We start from the raw sequence: 19,975 nt of genomic DNA on the forward strand, positions 1-19,975 counted from the left end.
TATGAAATGAATATCTATAATAATATGAACATATAGTTAAAAGGAAAAGCAACAGATTCCTTCATGAAAGGAATCTGCTGCTTTTCTTGGACATCTGGAGATATTGTATTCTTGGGAAAAACAATGTGAACAAGAAACAGATAAAATGGATGAAAGAGGATGGCTTGGTAAGTTTGCAGCTGAACTGTGTATATGAATATTATAAGGTAGTAATAGAACATATATTAGAAACTTACAGGAGTGCGTGCGTGCGCATGAGAGAAGAATCATCTGTTAAAGCAAACTCTCTACTTAAAGGTTTTGTCATGAATGTGTTTCTGTCCTTATAAAAGTAATTTTCATAGTCTTTATTGTTATAGTGAATTAGTTACTCCTTTGGTTCATTTAATAACTGATGGGTTCATTTAATAATATCTCATCTCAAAGTCTGCAAACTAATCTTATAGAAAAGATTGATGCTACTTAATTTCCATTTTATGTGGCAAATTTCAGTTATGATATCTAAAAGAAAATGACTACTAGCATAAAAAATATCATTTCACAAATGAAGGTGGATAGTATCAAATATTTTAGGGAGGGTTTTTGATCTACCACTCCATTGGTAGGTAAATTTGGAATTAATATAGCGTTAGAAGTTATACACGTTAGAGGTGATGTCTTGAATCGTAAAACGATACCAAGTTTATTTGGAAGCTGAGGATGTTATGAATGTGATAGATTTACATCAGGAAAGGCTAGCAGTTATGTCATCCAAAGAAGCAAAATATGAACTTGTCAGAGTTAAGGGAGATCTTATGAGAAATAAGAGAACTGCATTTTTCATTATTATTATTATCTAAGACCTCCAGGCAGGCTATAAATCACCCAAACCAGCTATCATACCTTCCCTTAAATTCATTCACACTAGATGCACTCACTACCCCTGAGGGCATTATTCCACACACTCACTGCTCTGGCAGAAAAACGTAGCCCTTACCCTTTTCTTGACTGTGAACAAACTTCTATGGATGCCTCCATGTTCTCTCCCCACTTCCATATAACGAAAAATTTCATCAATTGATATCCTATAACACCCATTCAAAAGTTTATAGACTTCTATAATATCACCCCTCTTTCTCCTGTTAACTACAGTCTGCAATCCACTTACTCACAATCTGTCCTCATAAAATGAATCCCATAATCCAGATATAATCTTTGAAACTCCTCTTTGCACCCTTTCCACAGCTTCTTTATCCCCTTGGAATCCAGGAGACCAAATCTGCACACAATAATCCAGATATGCTCTTATCAAAGCCTCATGAAGAGGCAAAATGATTTCCTTATCCTTATATGTCAAGGTTTGCTTCAACATTGCAATTATCCTCTGAGTTTATTTGCAACTTTTGCTATGTGACCTTTGAACTTTAAATTCCTATCCACCAATATGCCAAAATCCCTTGCATCTTCCGTTTCTTGTACCATAAATCCTCTAATATAATCTGCTGCTGGAACTCCAATCATGCCAAAGTGCATAACTTTACATTTACTAACGTTAAACTGATAGCCATTTTTGTTTGCCCAAATTTCCAGCCTATTCAAATCATTTTGTAATTGCTGAATATCAGTAGCATTCCTGATTGCCCTGCCTATCTTCACATCATCTGCAAACAGTTGTACGTCTGATGTCATTAATGTATACAGGGTGTCCCTGAATTCATGGCCCAAACATGAGGGGATGGTAGTACACACCGAAACCACCAATATTCGTCATAGAATATGCAGCCACAAACGCAGCCCGGTGTCGGTAGTGGGGGGGGGATGTAGACGAGACAGCACAGCTTAAAAGTTCTGGATTGGCCAAACCCCAGCATTCTCAGTGTTGACCGGACATGAGATTGAGTAGTTTACAAATGCAGAGAAAGCTGATATGCACCTGATGTACGGCATAGCTGAGGGCAATGGTAGAGATGTGCAAAGACTGTACTGTGAGCGATATCATATGCGGTGTGTGCCCGATCATAAAATGTTTGCGCGACTGCACTTTCCATGTCAGTCGACATGATGCCAGACAAGCACGGATGGTCAGAACGCCAGCTATGAGCAAGGACATCTTATGTATGGTGACAGATAACCCAGGTACAAACGTGCAATCTGCCAACCGGCGCCTGAGTGTGCATCAGAACAATGTCTGGTGAGTACTGCATGAAGAAGGGCTATACCCTATCACTTGCAGCAAGTGCAGGCATTGACAGCTGTTGATTATCCCCTGTGCATGGATTTCGCCCATAGTTCCTGCAGCAAAGTATCATACAGATCGATTTCCCCACTCATGTGCTCTTTATGGATGATTCAACTTTCTCATGTGAAGGCAGAGTCAATGTGCATTTGTCGGTGGCCCAGAACCCCCATGGTACACATCCACAGTCGAACCAGCAATGATTTGCCTTCAATGTCTGGGCAGGGATCGTGCATGACTACTTAATTGGACCCTACCTACTGCTGGACCGCCTCGATGGGCAAATGTACCGTATTTTTCTGCAACAGGTTTTGCCGGAATTGCTTCAGGATGTTCAAATCGGCATCTGCTCCCGTATGTGGTTCCAGCACGATGGGGCACCCGCCCATTTCAGCATGGACATGCTTCAGCATCTTAATGCCATATTTGGGAGCCAGTGGATTGGGTGCGGTGGTCCCATCCTGTGGCCCTCCCGGATCGCTCAATCTTTCTTGTCTCGATTTCTTTCTGTGGGGGACATTTGAAGAGTGTCATGTACGAGACACTCGCGCAGTCCACGGAGGATCTGGTTGCCCAATTGTCTGTCGCATCCGGCGATGTACGCGACAAGCCCGGTGTTTACAAGCAGGTACGCCAATCATTACTCCGCCGCTGTGCTGCGTCTATCAACGTTGATGGGCAGACGTTTGATCATTTGTTGTAATGATCTCCAATAAATATCAATCTGGAAACCTGTATCTGTCTTTCATTTCGACTCCTCACTGTGTTTGCGACTGCATATTCTATGACAAATATTGGTGGTTTCGGTGTGTACTACCATCCCCTCACTTTTGGGCCATGAATTCAGGGACACCCTATAGATTGAACAATAATGGGCCAAGAACTGAATCCTGAAGTATACCACTGGCCACCTTAAATCTGGTAGATTCCCACCTACTGTATACCACTTTTTGATATCTGTCTGTCAACCATTCCCTGATCCAAGTCATGAGTTTATATTCCAGTCCCATATTCTCCAGTTTATGCAACAGCCTTTCATATGGTATCCTATCAAATACCTTAGAAAAATCCAACATTATCATAGTGTACTCATTCCCTTTATCCAACTCAGCCATAATATTGTTATAAAATATGAGCAAATTGCTAAAACATGACCTTCCTTTAGTAAACCAATGCTGTTCCTTGTAGAATATAGCATGTTTGTCTACCCATTTCTGTATGTGAGTTCTTACCAACTTCTCTAAAATCTTCATTACCACACAGAGATATAGGTCAGTAGTTAGACACATCAGTTTTTCCACCACCTTTGTACAATGGAACTATCATGCATTCCTTCCATTCCTGTGGTATGGTATCATTCCTGAGTTGAGACTCAAGTTATACAAACATACGAAAGGCCTGGCCAATTCAACTGAACATTACCTTAGCAAATGGGCTGATATTCCATCTGTCCCTATAGACAAATTCTTATTCAGGTTATGTAACAGCTCTTCAACCTCATCTTCATCCAATGTAGCAGTAGCACTGTGCATCATGTTACATACACCTGGTTGATATATCTTAGCAAAGGAAGCACTCATTAACTGAACAATTTTATTAGTTTCTGACACTCAAGTACCATCTGCATTCAATAAAGTTATTCTTCCACATTCATTCTTTCTTTTGCTTGCGGTATAATGATAAAATTCTTTTGGATTGCCTTTAGCTTGCATGGCCAGTTTCTTTTCATACTCCGATTTAGCTTTTCTCACAATACTCATTACTTTTCTGGCCTGCGCTTTATATATTTCATAACTCCTCTCACTCTTATTCTCACAGCATTCTTTCCACGTTATCTTCTTCTTGTGGATCTCTTGCTTAATAGGTTGCACATCCATTTCACTCCCAACCTATTTATTCTTCAAACACTAGTGATACATTCAGATACTGCCTCCTTTAAGCACTTTTTCAAAGATTCTCATGCACGGCTGACATTTTTCCCATTCAGTAACTGATATCATGGGACCAAAGATAGTATTCTCCTGAGTTGATCATAAATTCCAGCTTTATAGTTAAATATGTAACCTGTTTTAATCAGAGCACAATACAATTAGATACTTTCCAAGAATATACATCATAATCACTGTCACCAATTGGTGGTAAAATAGTCATATTCTTGACAGAGACCTGCTCTGATGATATGAGCAAATCCAACACTCTTTGACCTAGAGTTCCTTCTTTCACATGCTGCTTGAGAAAGTTGTCTCGCAACAATTCAATAAATTCTTCTTCTTTCTTGTCATGAGATTTCTCAAAGTCACCCATAATGATCATTCATTTGGTATCCATAAGGCTAAATTGGTGATGCATTTCTTTGTCCCCTACAACTGAGCTGCTAGGTCTGTAGCAACACCGCACCATATATTTCATTCTGTTAACCTCTACTTCACACAGATAGATTCAAACTCATCGCGACATGGGACATTGTTACCATTATTGTTTTCTTGTGTTTCTACCCTAACTGGACATAAGTCATGAGATATCAGTAGTAGAACTCCTCCTCCTCTCCTATCTCGTCTGTCATTCCTAAAAAAAAATAGTATACCTGATCACTCGATCCCACTTGCCATATCTGATTCTGATAGCCAGGTTTCACTAATGCCAAATCTTAGGCTACATCGTATTCAATAAAGCAACGAACTCAACCCCTTTGTTTCTAATCACCTGGCATTGTGTATAGACATAATAAATTACCACCTAGCCTATTCTTATAATTAGATATGCAATCTATTTGGTCTTGTTTCTAATCACAAGGAACAGATAACCTCATTTCCAATCATTATACTCTGCACTGTAAGTTTCTATAACCTGTTGTTTCATGGGATTGAAATTAAAAGAAAAGTTCCTGTTAGTTGAGATATAGTTCTTTTTACTTAGAATGACTTTGATTTGCCTCTTATTACAGTAAAGAAGGTGTTGAAGAGCACTTGCTCATTGCAACAAGATCTCATTACTCCTAAAGTCCCTCTACAATAGGCACCTGTTCATGGTGGAGACCTTCCATTGATGGTACTGGCCTTTTCATTCTTCTCTTTTCTGTACTTCCCATATTCTTTGCTCTGCTTCTCAGGCTTTTTTATTTTCCTATCTTCCAGATCATCACCACCATTACTGTGATCCAATGCCTTGCTGTTGTGTTTCCTGTGCAGTGCAACCTGTGGACATACAGAAAGAGGGATCTTGATAGTCTTTCATTACTTTTGCCTCTGCTTCAGCAAGATGGATGGTCCTGGTTGATCAGTTGGCTAGTGGGCTTGTCTGCAAGGATCAGTGGAGTTGCAGTAAGTTTCCTACCTTGTGATCTGGAAATGGGGCCCAAGGTATGCTGCAATGCTGGTATAGTGTCTAGGATAATCCTGGTGTTCTACTTCCAAATGCATTTATTGCTTGCTGGATAGTGGGCATCAAAGTATGGCTCCTTGGTGCATGAGAATGTCTGGAGACAAACCTAAAAATCTCTTTGTGTATGAATCTTTCATCCTCAAATTTTCTAGGAGCCCCCTCAAGGCCCCAATCAAGTATAGATACCATAGATACATTGATGACAGAAATCAGAAACAAAACACATTTGACACATACAAAAATATTGTTTTTCATCATAAATGCAACAAGTTTTAAAGCCAATAGGGAAAATGTCACCCTTCTTTATCCAAAAGGATTTAGGACTGTGTTAATGCTATTTAATGGATGTAATACTCCCACAGAGTATTACATCCATTAAATCACCCAGAAGCATGACCTTTTCTTGAGTTAACCCAGACTTCTGGGTTAAGAAAATAAATGGAACATATTGCAATTAGAAATCCTACTGAAAAGCAGATGGCTTCCAGGGCAGTGTGCTGAAAAGAAGTATGGTTGTCCATCAGAATAGTGACAAATGAGAAAGTCCATCTCCACTTCTATCTTTATGAATAATAGTGAAATACCTTAGTGGGGGAGAATATCCTCACTGTTTGTTTTTCTGCAAATGAACCTTAATATCAACAATATTTTGGCGAAATAGACAGTTCCACTGTAAGAATTTTTATATGCTTTTGGCTTTGTGGGCATCTAATTTCTGAGAAGTTGAGGGCTTACCTTCGGCTTGCTTGTGATTTTCAACTGATTTTGGGAAGTATGAACAGCTAGTGTCGTCTGGAAAAATGCTTAATACAGCTGATGTATCAAGTTCATTGTGTTTAGTTTACATTCAGTGGTTACATAATGTATCCATTTTTTTCTGTAGGGGTGCCCAATGAGACTTTCATTGCAATAATTTGGACAAATGAGTTCTCATTGAGCAGGATCATTTTAGTTGTTTTGGAGTGAGACCATAATAGGTCAGGCAACTAATGCACTTCAAAGAGAAGCACTCATATCATAAAAGTCTGGCTAAGATGAAATTATTGGATTTTGGATTAGACATATTTGTTTGCATCACTTTTGATATATTCTTAACTACTATCTTCTCATCATAAGATTTGAGGACAAATGTTATGATGGTGGCTAGCTTCCTCTTTGCATCCTGATATGAGATATTCTGTTAGTTTTCATCTTTTGTATTTCTTTTTCATTCTCCCACCTCTGGCATGCACATGAGTAAGCCAGATACTCTCTCTCACAGTTGACATATTTAGGTTTCTATGCAGAGCAACATTTATTATCATGATCTTTACTACCGCATCAGACACAAATGATATACAAAGGAATCAGTTTGGGAATGCCTATATTTCAGACATTTAAAGGTCCTTAGTGGATCATAGATGTAGAGCCTAAAGGAAGTTGAGATCCTGCTTTTACTGATATGAGATTTGATGGGTATCAGAAGTAAGGATGATATTCCTGGTTGGAACCAGTTGACCATTCCTATGTATCAGGATGAACTTCATACCTGTCACTCCTTGATCTTCAAGCTCTGAACATATCTGTATCTTCTCATCTGGAACATCTAGGAGAACATCTGATATCTGGAATATATGAGGTGTTACTGTAATTGGCATATCCCACAATTATGCTTGAAGCTAATTTATTTTTGGCATTACTGACATGGAGTTTCAACAAGAATATCATGATAGCATAATTTAAAAAAAAAAAACTGTTTTGGGAGATCCTTCCAACCAAACACTTATCAGTGAAGCAGTAATGTATGTAACAGGTTGTAGTCCAGTATTCCAAAACCATAATTTCAATTCTACAGGATTCAAAGCCACGATGAAATCCCGAGTGCCATGCAGCAAAAAAAAAAAAAAAACTCTGAACTCTTCCTCTCCTTAAAAGTTGAGTTTCTGCAATCCCACTCTCCCAACAGCGAAATCATCCTCCTGGGTGACTTCAATGTCCATAACACCAATTGGCTTTCCTCTTCCAGTTATACAGATCCTGCAGGCAGAGATGCTGAAACATTTGCCACTAATGACCTCACACAAATTGTTCAAAAACCGACCAGAATACCAGATAACCCAAACCACTCCCCAAATACCCTAGATCTCTTTCTTACTAATGACCCCTCCAAATATGCAATGAATGTAGTGAGCCCCCTGGGCAATTCTGACCACAACTTAGTGCTCATCTCCTCCCCCATACAACAACACTTACACAGTTCCCCACACAAGAGTAGTTTGGCATCATAACAGTGCCAAATGGGACAGTCTCCAAGACTACTATGCATCATTCCCATGGTTAGACTATTGTTTCTGGCCATCCAGTCCAAACATATGCACTGAACGCATCACCAAAGTGATTCTCACTGGCATGAAAACATATATTCCCCACACTACTCAGACCTGCCGTCCCCTAACTAAACCCTTGTTCTCCAAAAAAATGTGCCAAGGCTGTCCAAACGAAAAATCAGGCATACCACAACTGGCTCAATTGAAGAACCCCATCCTTATTCACTCATATACTGAAGCCCGAAACAAATGCAAGAAAATTATCAATACTTCCAAAACAGAATTTGAACGGGCCAAAAAGCAGGAAGCTAGCAACCTGTCCAAATGGCAGCCGTGCCATTTGGTCTCTTGCCAAGGCAATTGGCTGTAACTTTTGCCCTACACTATTCCCACCTCTATCATACCCTGATGGCTCAATAGCAACATTACCCATAGAAAAAGCTAGTCTCCTGGCATCACACTTTGCCTCCGATGCACACCTTCATTCACAATGGCAAAAGTCCTCCATCACAAACCTGTTGTCTAAATTAGACACAGGAAAGTCTCCTGGCCCTGACGGCATTCCCCCAATTATCCTGAAGGTCTGTGCATCAGAACTGACTCTTATCCTGTGTCACCTGTACACACTCTCTTACTCCACTGGTGTATATATATCCCCAAACCTGGAAGCTGGCCTATATTCAACCCATTCCTAAAGAGGGTGACAAATCACTCATCTAACTACCGCCCTATCTCACTCACTCACTTCAGTCCTATCTAAAGTAATGGAGAAAATCATCAACTCTCAACGCCTAATCTACCTTGAAGGTACCCGGCTATTAAGCAATCACCAGTATGGATTCCGTCAAAGCCGTTCAACAGGAGATCTACTCTCATACATCACCCATCACTGGACAAATGCCATGGAGAAATTCGGTGAATCCCAAGTAGTTGCACTGACTGCCTCAGGACTTGCAGATGGATTGCCAGCTTCCTGTCTGGACTCACACTATGTGTGATGGTAGATGGCTCCCTATCCTTTCACCATCCAACAAATGCTGGGGTCCCCCAAGGTTCAATTCTCTCACCAACCTTCTTCCTTCTATATATCAACGACCTATTTCAGTTGACCTCTAACCCGATACACAGTTTTGCAGATGACAGCACATTACATTCCTCCCTTTCATTTGACAAACCCTACTCTATACAACTCACCTCAACCCACAGAACATCAACCACTGCTGCCCTTAATTCTGACCTCCAAGCCATCTGCCTTCAACTTTGATGCTAGTAAAAACCAGTTCTGTCTTATTTCTTACAAAAAAAAAGAACCATTTTCCCCCAGCATTGTTTTCGATAACACTCAAATTCTCAGACAAGATGAAATTTCTCTTCTCGGAATTACCTTGACATCAAGCCTCTCCTGGTATAAACACATCACAACCATTGCATCCTCAGCTTCCAAAAAACTAGGCTTCCTCTTTCGCTCAAGATGCTACTTCACCTCTAAACAACTGTTAACACTATACAAGTCACAAATCTGCCCAGCTCTCGAATACTGCTCTCACATCTGGAGTGGGGCTCCAAAAAGCTCAAAATGCTTGACTCAATACAGAGGAGAGCAATTAGACTAATAAATGACCCATCTCTCACCAACTCACTCTCTCCACTTTCACATAGACATCTGGTCACTGCAATCTGTATATTGAAACAGCATCAATAATTCCCCCACCCTGTACTTAAGCCCCTTTGGAACACGTACAGCTGCTACCCAACATCCTTTCACAATACACCTTGAAACCCACAGAACAAGTTTCTTTTCCTCCTCATTCATCCCTGCTACTGCAGTATTGTTGAACAGTCTTCTCCCAGACGTATTTCCCAAGAAATATAACATACAGGCATTCAAATCTAATGTAAACAAGTTTTTCCTTTTGCAACCCACCACCCATATATATATACGGTACTAACGTACTATAGGTTGACCAGCCAACCTCCTGTATATGGGTCCAACATAAAAAAAATAAAAATAAAATTTAGGTAAGGTACAAAAAAGAACTAAAAGTAAAATAGTGTGATGCGTGAGGGATAAGATTGGAATAGGCCTAAGTTCGATTCTCGTCACGACGGGAGGAATCTTTATCTGGACAATTTTTCAATCGAAGGTGAGTTAACCAATCTCATACGTAGGTAGCAGGGTTTTTTCTCCTGGAAACTCATGTTTTTCATCCTGCATACAGACAAATCGGCCTTTCAGAACACACGCAATTTAAAGATATAGAATACCAGTGGTGGTGGAAATGGGCGGTAGATGGCGTTGATGGAGACGATTCATAGTAGAGGTTAGGTGTAGTGGTTGAGACAGTTGTAGGTGTCCTCCCACGATGAGTCCTCGGACTCCTTGGAGGTGTCAGGAATAATAATAATAATAAGGAAAAAGAATCAATACCTAAATCATATATCACTATTTAATTTTGATATTTTAGTAAAGTATGAATAAAGCATAGCTTGAAGTTTTGCGCCCCTTCATGGCTTGCACCCTAGGCGGTTGCCTAGTTTGCCTAAATGGTAGTGCTGGCCCTGTATACACACTTAGACACTCTTGCCATTAAAGTAAACAGACTCACCGAACAACTTTCTCCCACAGTGGGCAATGCTGTATATGTTGATGACTTCACAATTTACTGTGATTCTTGTAACATGAGAGTCACTGAAGGCAACTTCAACAAGCAGTCAATCCTTTTTGCTAATGTCTTCTCGCTAATGGGATCGTGTTTTCAGCAGGATAAGGGTATGTACACTTCTGCTAAAAATGCTCTTCACCCAGATTTAGAGTTAAGAATAGGACAAATTGTTATCACAGTAGCAACAGAACCTAAGTTTTTAGGAACTTGATTTTGAGTTCCAATATCTTCTATTTTATCATCCTTGGTACTCTGACCTCCATAGAATGGGGTGTGGATAGATTTTCCTGCTTCACTTGATCATGTACTTGTTTGATCAAAATTTGGTTATGGATCTTTGGTTAAGCTTGGTTATGTTCACTAATTAAATGGTATTATGATACTTACCAAAAAAAAAAAAAAAATATATATATATATATATATATATATATATATCACACTTTTTTTTGCACCTGCTGTAGCCAGTTCCATCAACTTATTGGTTCTGAAGGGTATAATCTGCTCCCCTTCCATAAAAAAGAAAGAAGAGTAAAATAATATTGTGAACATTAGATGAATAACCACAAAAAAACCTCTCTGAATATTTTGTTGGATTATAATATGTTTAAAAAATAAATGAAAAAGGAAAACAGTTTTCTTTTATGTAAAATTAAATAATTTTTTATATATAAATACTTTTTTAATATTAACTCAGCAAAGAGTTCATCTCAGGCTGCATTTTTGGTTTCTGGATTTCTTCTGTTTGCCAGGATTCCTCTCAAAAGCATGAATTACATAAGTATAAAGAGCTAATAAGCTTCATTTCGGCAATGAAAACATTACTTAAATTAAGGGGATATTAAATCCCACATAGTTTTAAAACCGAATAAGAAACCCAAAGATTGGAATCAGAGAGTTTCTTGCTGACTATAGTAAACTATAAAGTATCGGCGACACTAGCGTTAGCCAATGCAAGTGATCCTAGTACGTAGTACAATACCAGGGCAGCTCGTTGCAAAGGTGGGGAAGTTCAGATTGCTATTCTTAGGTATTTTCCATAATGTAAAAACACGGCAAGAAACTCTCTGATTCCAATCTTTGAGTTTCTTATTCAGTTTTAAAACTATGTGGGATTTAATATCCCCCTTAATTTAAGTAATGTTTTCATTGCCGAAATGAAGCTTATTAGCTCTTTATACTTAAGTAACTTAACGGTTGCATCTGTTTGGATAACTCGTTCGCAGAGTACATAAGTTCTTTTCGCTATACACTTTGGTATTAGGTCTAGCTACTCACTGATGAAGCCTCAAAAAAAGGCTGAAACCGGTCTGGGTAGTGACCTCCCTCCAAAATGTAATAACAGCATACATTTCCTAGGAAATGTGTTTTTACATTATGGAAAATACCTAAGAATAGCGATCTGAACTTCCCCACCTTTGCAACGAGCTGCCCTGGTATTGTACTACATACTAGGATCACTTGCATTGGCTAACGCTAGCATCGCCGATACTTTATAGTTTACTATATTTGGCAAGAAACTCTCTGATTCCAATCTTTGAGTTTCTTATTCGGTTTTAAAACTATGTGGGATTTAATATCCTCTTAATTTAAGTAATGAATTACATATTAATTTTTATGGCTATTTGTGCCTATTTTTGTTTAGAAGTACCCCCCCCCCCTTTTTTTTTATAATGCCATTGACTCTTTAAAGCATTACTAATATTTTAAAGACAGATATATGAAGAATATATGGGAAGAATAAATTTGGACATACCTTTGTAGGATCTTTCTGGTCGTCTTCTTATTGAGCAACATCCGACATATGGCAATATATACATTTGTATTATTGCTGAAGTATTACTGAAAGGAAGTGGGGGGGGTTGGAATATGGAGATAGAGAGTTAAAATAGTTATATATAACATGGTTGTAAAGTCCATAATTTCTAAAATGAATGCAGATCACAACACTAAAAGAAAGGATGGAGATAGAGAGATGTGGGAGAATTGCAGTTGAGGCAAGAGGTATGTGAATTTTAAAACCCATGTTTTTCTGGAAATTTTTCCAGAAATAATACCTATAAATTACATATTCCTTTCTTTTAGTGTTGCACAACGATGTAACTCAGCTTGTCCTTGTATATTTGTATATACTCCAGATGATGACCTTAATGTGAAGATTGAAACATCAGGAAATTAAAATAGTTATTCATCACATGGTTGTAAAGTCCATAATTTCAAAAATAAATAAATTACATATCTTTTGCATTTTTTGCCTTCAATACATAACAGGAATTGAGTAATTAGTAGAGCTCATTCTCTTTGTCCTGAATGGACTTATGTCTCGTGATGGCAGATTGAATAATAATTATTTTATTAAGCTAAAGATAGAAAAAGATGAAGCATTTCCCAGCAGTTCTTCTCTCAGAAGAGAGAGAAAAAGAAAAGAAAATAATTTAATCTGCTGCTGGCTTCATTGGAACAGACCAGGTAATTGTTTAATTTGTTTCATTTTAAGTTATGATAATTTACTTGACTAAGGATAGAAAACTACATACATAGAAAAATAGTCCATAAATGAGAATTTTATTGAGTTGCTATAAGTTCAAATAAAATTTCATTTACTAATTACAGTCCTTATGTTCTTATTTTCTGAATATATTGCATTATTCCAAGATAATTTGTTGCATTTTAAAGGAATATATGAACTGACTGTAAAAAAGGTTACGTGATCTTTGATTACATCAGAATGGAAACTTGTCGACCTTGGAGACCTTCCAGAGCATTTCCAGCACCACCACCAGTAGCAATGTGTTCCCGTAATCATCCTTCATATCGTCATTTATGTTTGCCAGATGGTAAGTATATTAATTAGGTGTGCTCTCTTTCAGCTGCCATTTCTCAAAATATGACTTATAATAGTTTGAGTGATAGAAAAGACATTTAGATAAAAATGAAAATGTGCCATAATGAAGTTAAGATCTTTTAGTAGGTTCATAAGCTTAATTTTAATTTCATGTATTGTTTTGTTACTAATTAATACTACAGTGTATGGGGGATTTATATCAAACAAATATGCAAAGAGAAGCAGTACTATCAATATCATCAATCATTACAGAACTTAAGAGGTTGTAGCTTGGACAAATGAAATATGGGGGGGGGTTATTTCTTCTTTTATTATTATGCAATTGTATCGTTTTCACAATTAGTTTACTGCAAATAAATTTTGTTTTGTTTTGCTGAGACAAACTCCATTTGAAGTTTGGCTAAACGTGTGGAATTTTCAATTAAGAGTGGATAGATGTGGAACTTCAAAGCTGATCATTATGACAAACTCAGGAGGCAGCTTGGAGCTGTGTCATGGCTTCAAAATCTTTAAGAAAAGCAGTATCACATTGCATAGGAGGATAAATCAAATAGGAATTAAATGGATGGAAGATTTTTCTTTTGCAGGATCTGTAAAAGAAAATATTATGAAAGATATATAAAGAAAAATGCGATTAGAAGGCTCATGAGAAATACAGAGCATAGGTAACAAGGGTAAATTTCATGGTGAGGAAGGCAGAATCAGATTATGAGACAAACTTAGCCAAGCATGCCAAACAACAACAACAAAAAAAAAGATTCTTTTGGTATATGGATAGTTAAAAAAAGAAAGAATGGTTATTGACTTTAATGAATGCTGATAGCAGGGAAGTGACAAGAACAGAAATAGTATTTTTTTGAGTTACTGAATGATCACTTTGTGAGGATGCATATGTGTATTCCATGTAGAAATAATGCAGTGACTGATGTAATAGAACTGAGATGAGAATAGAGGTAGGTGAAGATGTATAGTATCTTAAAATATCTCACTGTGAATACAGCCCTGATATTGGATGAGATATCAACTAATGTGTTATGGAAAAGTTCAAATGAAATAACAGCTCCCTTCACCAGACTGTTTAAGTCTTAACACTGGTGATGGCAAGAGAGAAGCAAGAAAGCAAAATAGTTCTATTACATAAAGCAGGTTCCAAGACTGAGGTAACAAATTATATTATTATTATGCAACATCTCCAGGGAGTCCAAAGACTCATCGAGGAAGGGCACCTACTCTACAACTCTCTGTCTTCACCACTCCACCAACTGCAACTACGTTCATCATCTTCACCAACGCCATCTACCACTGACCACCACCACTAGTATTTTTACAGACGGTTACTAACATCCATGCCCATGGCAGGATTCAAACCTGCAGCCTTTTGGCTGGAGAGCTGATATGCTAACCACTTGGCCAACCAGGCAGGCAAAGTATCATATTCTTATCCACCCATGCAGGAATGGGTGGATAAAAATATGACACCGTGTGGGTAACTGCATGAATTGGTGAATAGGAGGGCTTGTCTTAGCAATCTACTCTCATTTTACAATAAAGTAACAACTGAATTGAATAAGAGAAATGGCTATACCATTATATTGCTGGATTTTACAAAAGCATGTGACAAATACCACATTGAGCTATATTATGTAAGGTAGAGCAAATGGGAATGAACATGTAGATGGCAACATGGATGAAAGCATAGCTGGTGGACAGACATCTGAAGGTAGTATATAATGGAATTGTATTGAAGTGAAGGCAGATGGTCAGTATCAAATAACAGCACCCTTAATAGCTCTGTACTTGAACTGCTGTTGTTCAGTTTGTAAATTCATGATATTGGGAACAATTTGGGGGCAAATATCCAGTTGTTTGCTGGCAATGCTAAAATGGGAAGAGCAATATTTAATAAAGGTGTTGTAGAGATCATGTAAATAAAACTGGTAGTTTGGGTTGAGGATAATTTTTTATCCTATTCATTGTGTCCAAGTGTAAAGTTATGTACTTTGGAATGGAAAGGTTTGCATCATGTATTACATAGATGGACCTATACGGCAAGAACTTCATGAAGCTAGAGATGCAGATAATATGATGATGAACATATTGCAAAGCAGGTAGAATAGCTCAAATGATTATTTAGAAGTTAAGAAAATGTTCAGAGTGCTCCCTATGAGGATAGACTTAAGGTTTGTGTTACACAAAGTTTAACTAATAGGCAGAAAAGTGGGAATGGAACATAGAAGACTAAAGGGGTTTTATAGAGTAGATGCTAAAGAAATTTTCCAGTACATAACTGGATGGGAAAGAACAAGGAGTCACCCCCTGTTCTCTGCCATTCAGCCATGTTCTTTTTTACTTGGAGAGTGGTAAAGGGGTTGCTAGAGGTAGTCGTGTGTAAGGACAAGTGTGATGGACAAGTGTTCAATAATGGTTGTTGTGGGCCTCCCATGATGAGCTTTCAAACTCCATGGAGATGCCTTATAATAATAATAATGCCAGCTGAGCTTTGAGAAGGATCTAGAGATATCATCCTTCATGGAATATCAAGGAAAGAATAAGTGGTTTGCTGTCTGCCTGCCTGCCTGGACTGTCTTTTGAATTCAAAAATATTAATTGAACTAGTTTTCTCTCCTTTCTGCTATATGTGATGACAGGCAGATCTTGATCCTCAATTTGTGTGTGTGTATGTGTGTATATATTTATATATATATATATATATATATATATATATATATATATCAGTAGGTGTTGTTCTTTCAAATGATTTTGATTTTGCATTCATTCTGTTGACTTCATATCCAGTCATTGAGACCAGTAAGTAAGCTGTTTTTTTGTCTCCTCCAAAACACAAACTAAACTTGACAGTAGTTCATCTTTATGGTCTTAACTGCCTCACCAGTTCTAAAACAGTGATTTGTCATGGATATGTTAATGAAACCTATTACTGAAATATCTATAAAGAACTAGGCACTTTTTTTTTTAAAAAAAATTTCTTATGACTTAACTTGATATCTGCAATATTTCCTTGGGTGGTGGATACCGATGTTATGAAAATATTGGTTTCCTTTGAAAGAAAACAGTTATAGTAAAATAGTTCTTTTATAGCCTTCCTTATCTGATAAAATAAGATAAAATATTACCTGATTTGTTATTCAGATCAAATACTTCAATGACTCTTCTTTTCTTGTTATTTCTTAAGAGGCTTACATTCTGCATCGTATATAATTGCAGGTCGTACTGCTGTTTCATATATATCTTCCCCTTTACTGGCACTGGCATCCTTCTGTCACATAATACTCCCAACAGCATTCTCCATTTCATCCACCAGTGCCATCCTCCACATAGCTCTCAATATCTTTAAATAAATAATTATTTATATTTAGATGTCAATAGCTTCCTTAGTCTCTAAAAATAAATCTGTCTATTCTTAACAGGACTCTTCAAATGTTAGGGATAGTGCCTCAAAACCATCCTTGAATGCTCTTGATGCTGTCCAGAGGAGAGTTACACTTCCAATAGGTGATCGTTTGCTCTTACTCTCTTACTCACTCAATTTGACCACAAACTCACATATAATCTACTTAGTCTGTGTATTTTCTACAGGTTTTTTGGATGTCCATAGACACTGTTCCACTGAACTGGTATCCATCATTCTTCCACTTTTCATTGGGTCTGTTGAAACATCCCTTTACAGTTTATCAACAGCAAATACACCAAACCTACTTCTTCCATTTTTCATTCCACTTGTCTCTGTTCTTTAGAAGAGCTTTCTTGAAATGCTCTCCAACTACAACTTGCAGCTCTTTCAGAAAAATATCAATATATCAATAAAAAAATATCAAACCTGCAGATTGATTTAAAAAAAAAAAAAAAAACCCTGATCAGGCATTACTCTGTATAAGTGGTAATATTGTTGATTTCTTCCATTTTGAACTTTGTTAACTGACAGAAATCCCTTGAACAGTTAGTGTTGCATGTGTTTCAAGTTGGAATTTATATTTAGGTGAACCTTAGTAAGGATAGTCTACTGATAAATCATTTCAACTGATCATTTTCTAGTTACTGTAAACAGATTTGTTGCTGGTGTTGTCAGCCATGATGTCATCCATAAGCACTTAGGACAGAATATTTATGGCAAGGATGTTGAAAGCATTTAACTTTATCACAAGTTGTTGTAAGTACTGCTATAATGTAAAACATTTCCTTTTGCCTATAGTGAACACCACTTTCTGATCACATTTTGACCTTTATTGAAATCTTCTCTCATTAGAAAAGTAAATTCCTAGAGGCATCTCTCTCTCTCTCTCTCTCTCTCTCTCTCTCTCTCTCTCTCTCTGCAACTCTACTTTCCTATAGAGATCTCAGTAAAGGTCATAACACATTTTAGGAAGTAACTCTGTAAATTAGGGAAATGTACATTTTTAGGAGAAGTACCCATTATAGTATAGTGAAATAAACTATTTTCAGTATTTAAAAACTAAGTCATTAATTTATTTCACAAGTGAATTTGTGTTATTAGGTTATATTAGGGTATAATGCCATTCAAAAGAGAACATCTTTTGTCACATTTTATTTTTTTATGATAATCCCACTCACAAAGTATTGTAAAGCTAGGTCACATAAGTACCATGGATGAGCCAAGAGTTATAATAGTTTCAAAGTCACTGACTAGAGGAACATTTTCTAAGCCTTTTCTTGACTGGTTTCAGAGTTAGTCGATCTCTGGCACATGTAAGCGGGTTTTTCCTCTCAGAAAATCTGGTTTTTCATCCTGTAAACTCAAGAAAATAGGCTGTCAAACCGACACTATTTTCAGACATTAAGAATATTGTGTTAGGGACCACGAGATGGCATCACTTGTTAGCCATCCTCTTCGCTGCGTACCGATTAATTAGTGATAGCCTTGAGCCAGCTATGCCTGATTGACTTCCAGTGGAGATTGAACTGCCCACTCAGTCTCCAAAAGTTAAATAGGGCTAAAATGGCCTTGCCTGCTCCCCATGTGGGAACAAAAAGGCATTAGCTGATTTTTTTTTTCAAAGTAGTAGTAATAGTTCCACTTTGGCTGTATAAAATTTAGTATCTTGACTGAAGCTGCCATGTCATCTCGGTGTTATCTTTGGTTGGACTATTTTTAGTAGTAAATTTGGCAAAATAGAATTAAGTCTACAGTACATAATTGTATGATAATAAAAGTGAGATAGTCCATCAGTACAAAATATGTAGCAGGTTGCTGCTATAGGTATGAGAGGAGGAGGAGGAGCAAAGAAAGATGTAGATACCATTGCATAAGCAGATTAGTACAAGTACAGACTCAGTAATTATTATGGGGAACTTTAACTATGAGACATAGATTGGAACAGTGAAAGGATTTGGGTTGGTATAGAAATACAATATGTGCAGCTTTTTAGAAATAATTACCTGAATAGAGGGAAATGGGACTCATGATTTGACAGTGTGCAATCTGATGTTCAATTTGCCTTAACTGAGGAGAGTGATCATACAATTTTGATGTGACAGGTTGCTGCACATGTGGAATTTCAGTTATTAAATGCTGTGTGAAACCACAGAGCTGGTGATATGACAAACTTAAGAAATGGCTTAGAGCAGTTGCATGGCACAAGAATGCAAAAATGGACAAGAAGAATTTTAGGCAAACAGTATCAGACTTGTATACCCAGGGTTACAAGGACAATAAGCATCATTAAGTAGGAGCTAAAACCTGTTGTGAAGGAAATATAAAAAGAGTGATAATAGGCAAGCTCATGAGCAGTAAAACACAGGCAAGAAGGATTATTAACATCAGTAAGAAAGGCAAAATCATATTATGAAAGGAACTTAACCAAGCAGGCCAATGTGACTATGGCTATTGGATATCATTTCATGTGTTATTACAAGAGTTGGCAATGCCAGCAACCAAACTCTTTATATGTCTTGGCTCTGAAAATTATGAAAAGAAGATAGCATATCTCTGGTTATGTGATTGGCACTGTTTTTTTCTCTTTTATAAGGAGGTTCCAGAATATTGCTAGCAAATCATAATATATTATAGTGTATCTCAGGAGTGGCAGTAGTGGAAAAGTTAGTCGAGCAGAATTCAGGAATAGTAAGATAGAAATATAATATGCTGTAGAGGACAGCATGGTTCTGGGAAAGGGAGAAGCATGTCTTAGTGATTTAATTTCTACAATAAATTGGCAATTGAGTTCATCATCATCAAATTCCTGACATGTACCCTCAAGGGGTGCACAGGATATGATAGTACTACATGAAAACCTAACATCATTACTAACTTCCTATCTACAATTTTCCTCCAAATCAATCTGTTACCTGTCAAGACTCCAACATTATCAGATCTTATATTTCTATCTTCTAAGGCACTTTTTACTGTATCAATCCACCTATCCTATATCTTGGTCTTCCTCTGGGTCTTTTTCCTGCCAACAGAGAACACTTACTTTGCTAATCTATCCTCTCCCATTCTATTTAAGTGACCATACCACCTGAGATTAGCTCTGCTAACACATTTCTAAATGCTGACAATGTCAAGTTCTTTCCTAATATCCTCATTTTT

At 37.4% G+C, this 19,975-nt stretch overlaps 1 protein-coding gene across 1 annotated transcript in view; it reads left to right on the forward strand.

The window, feature by feature from the left end:
* The window catches only part of LOC150093860 (uncharacterized), a 121,451-nt gene that overhangs the window by 21,932 nt on the left and 79,544 nt on the right, over nucleotides 1-19,975 (forward strand). Inside the window, exon 2 of the mRNA XM_090412993.1 lies at nucleotides 13,239-13,399. Within this exon, the coding sequence (XP_090269119.1) occupies nucleotides 13,291-13,399 (109 nt within the window). The 5' untranslated portion in view covers nucleotides 13,239-13,290. The remainder of the gene's footprint in view (nucleotides 1-13,238; nucleotides 13,400-19,975) is intronic.

Source organism: Typopeltis vanoorti, chromosome 23, assembly GCF_054136105.1.
Source record: "Typopeltis vanoorti isolate ZY-2024b chromosome 23, IOZ_Tvanoo_1.0, whole genome shotgun sequence".
Lineage (NCBI taxonomy): Eukaryota > Metazoa > Arthropoda > Arachnida > Uropygi > Thelyphonidae > Typopeltis > Typopeltis vanoorti.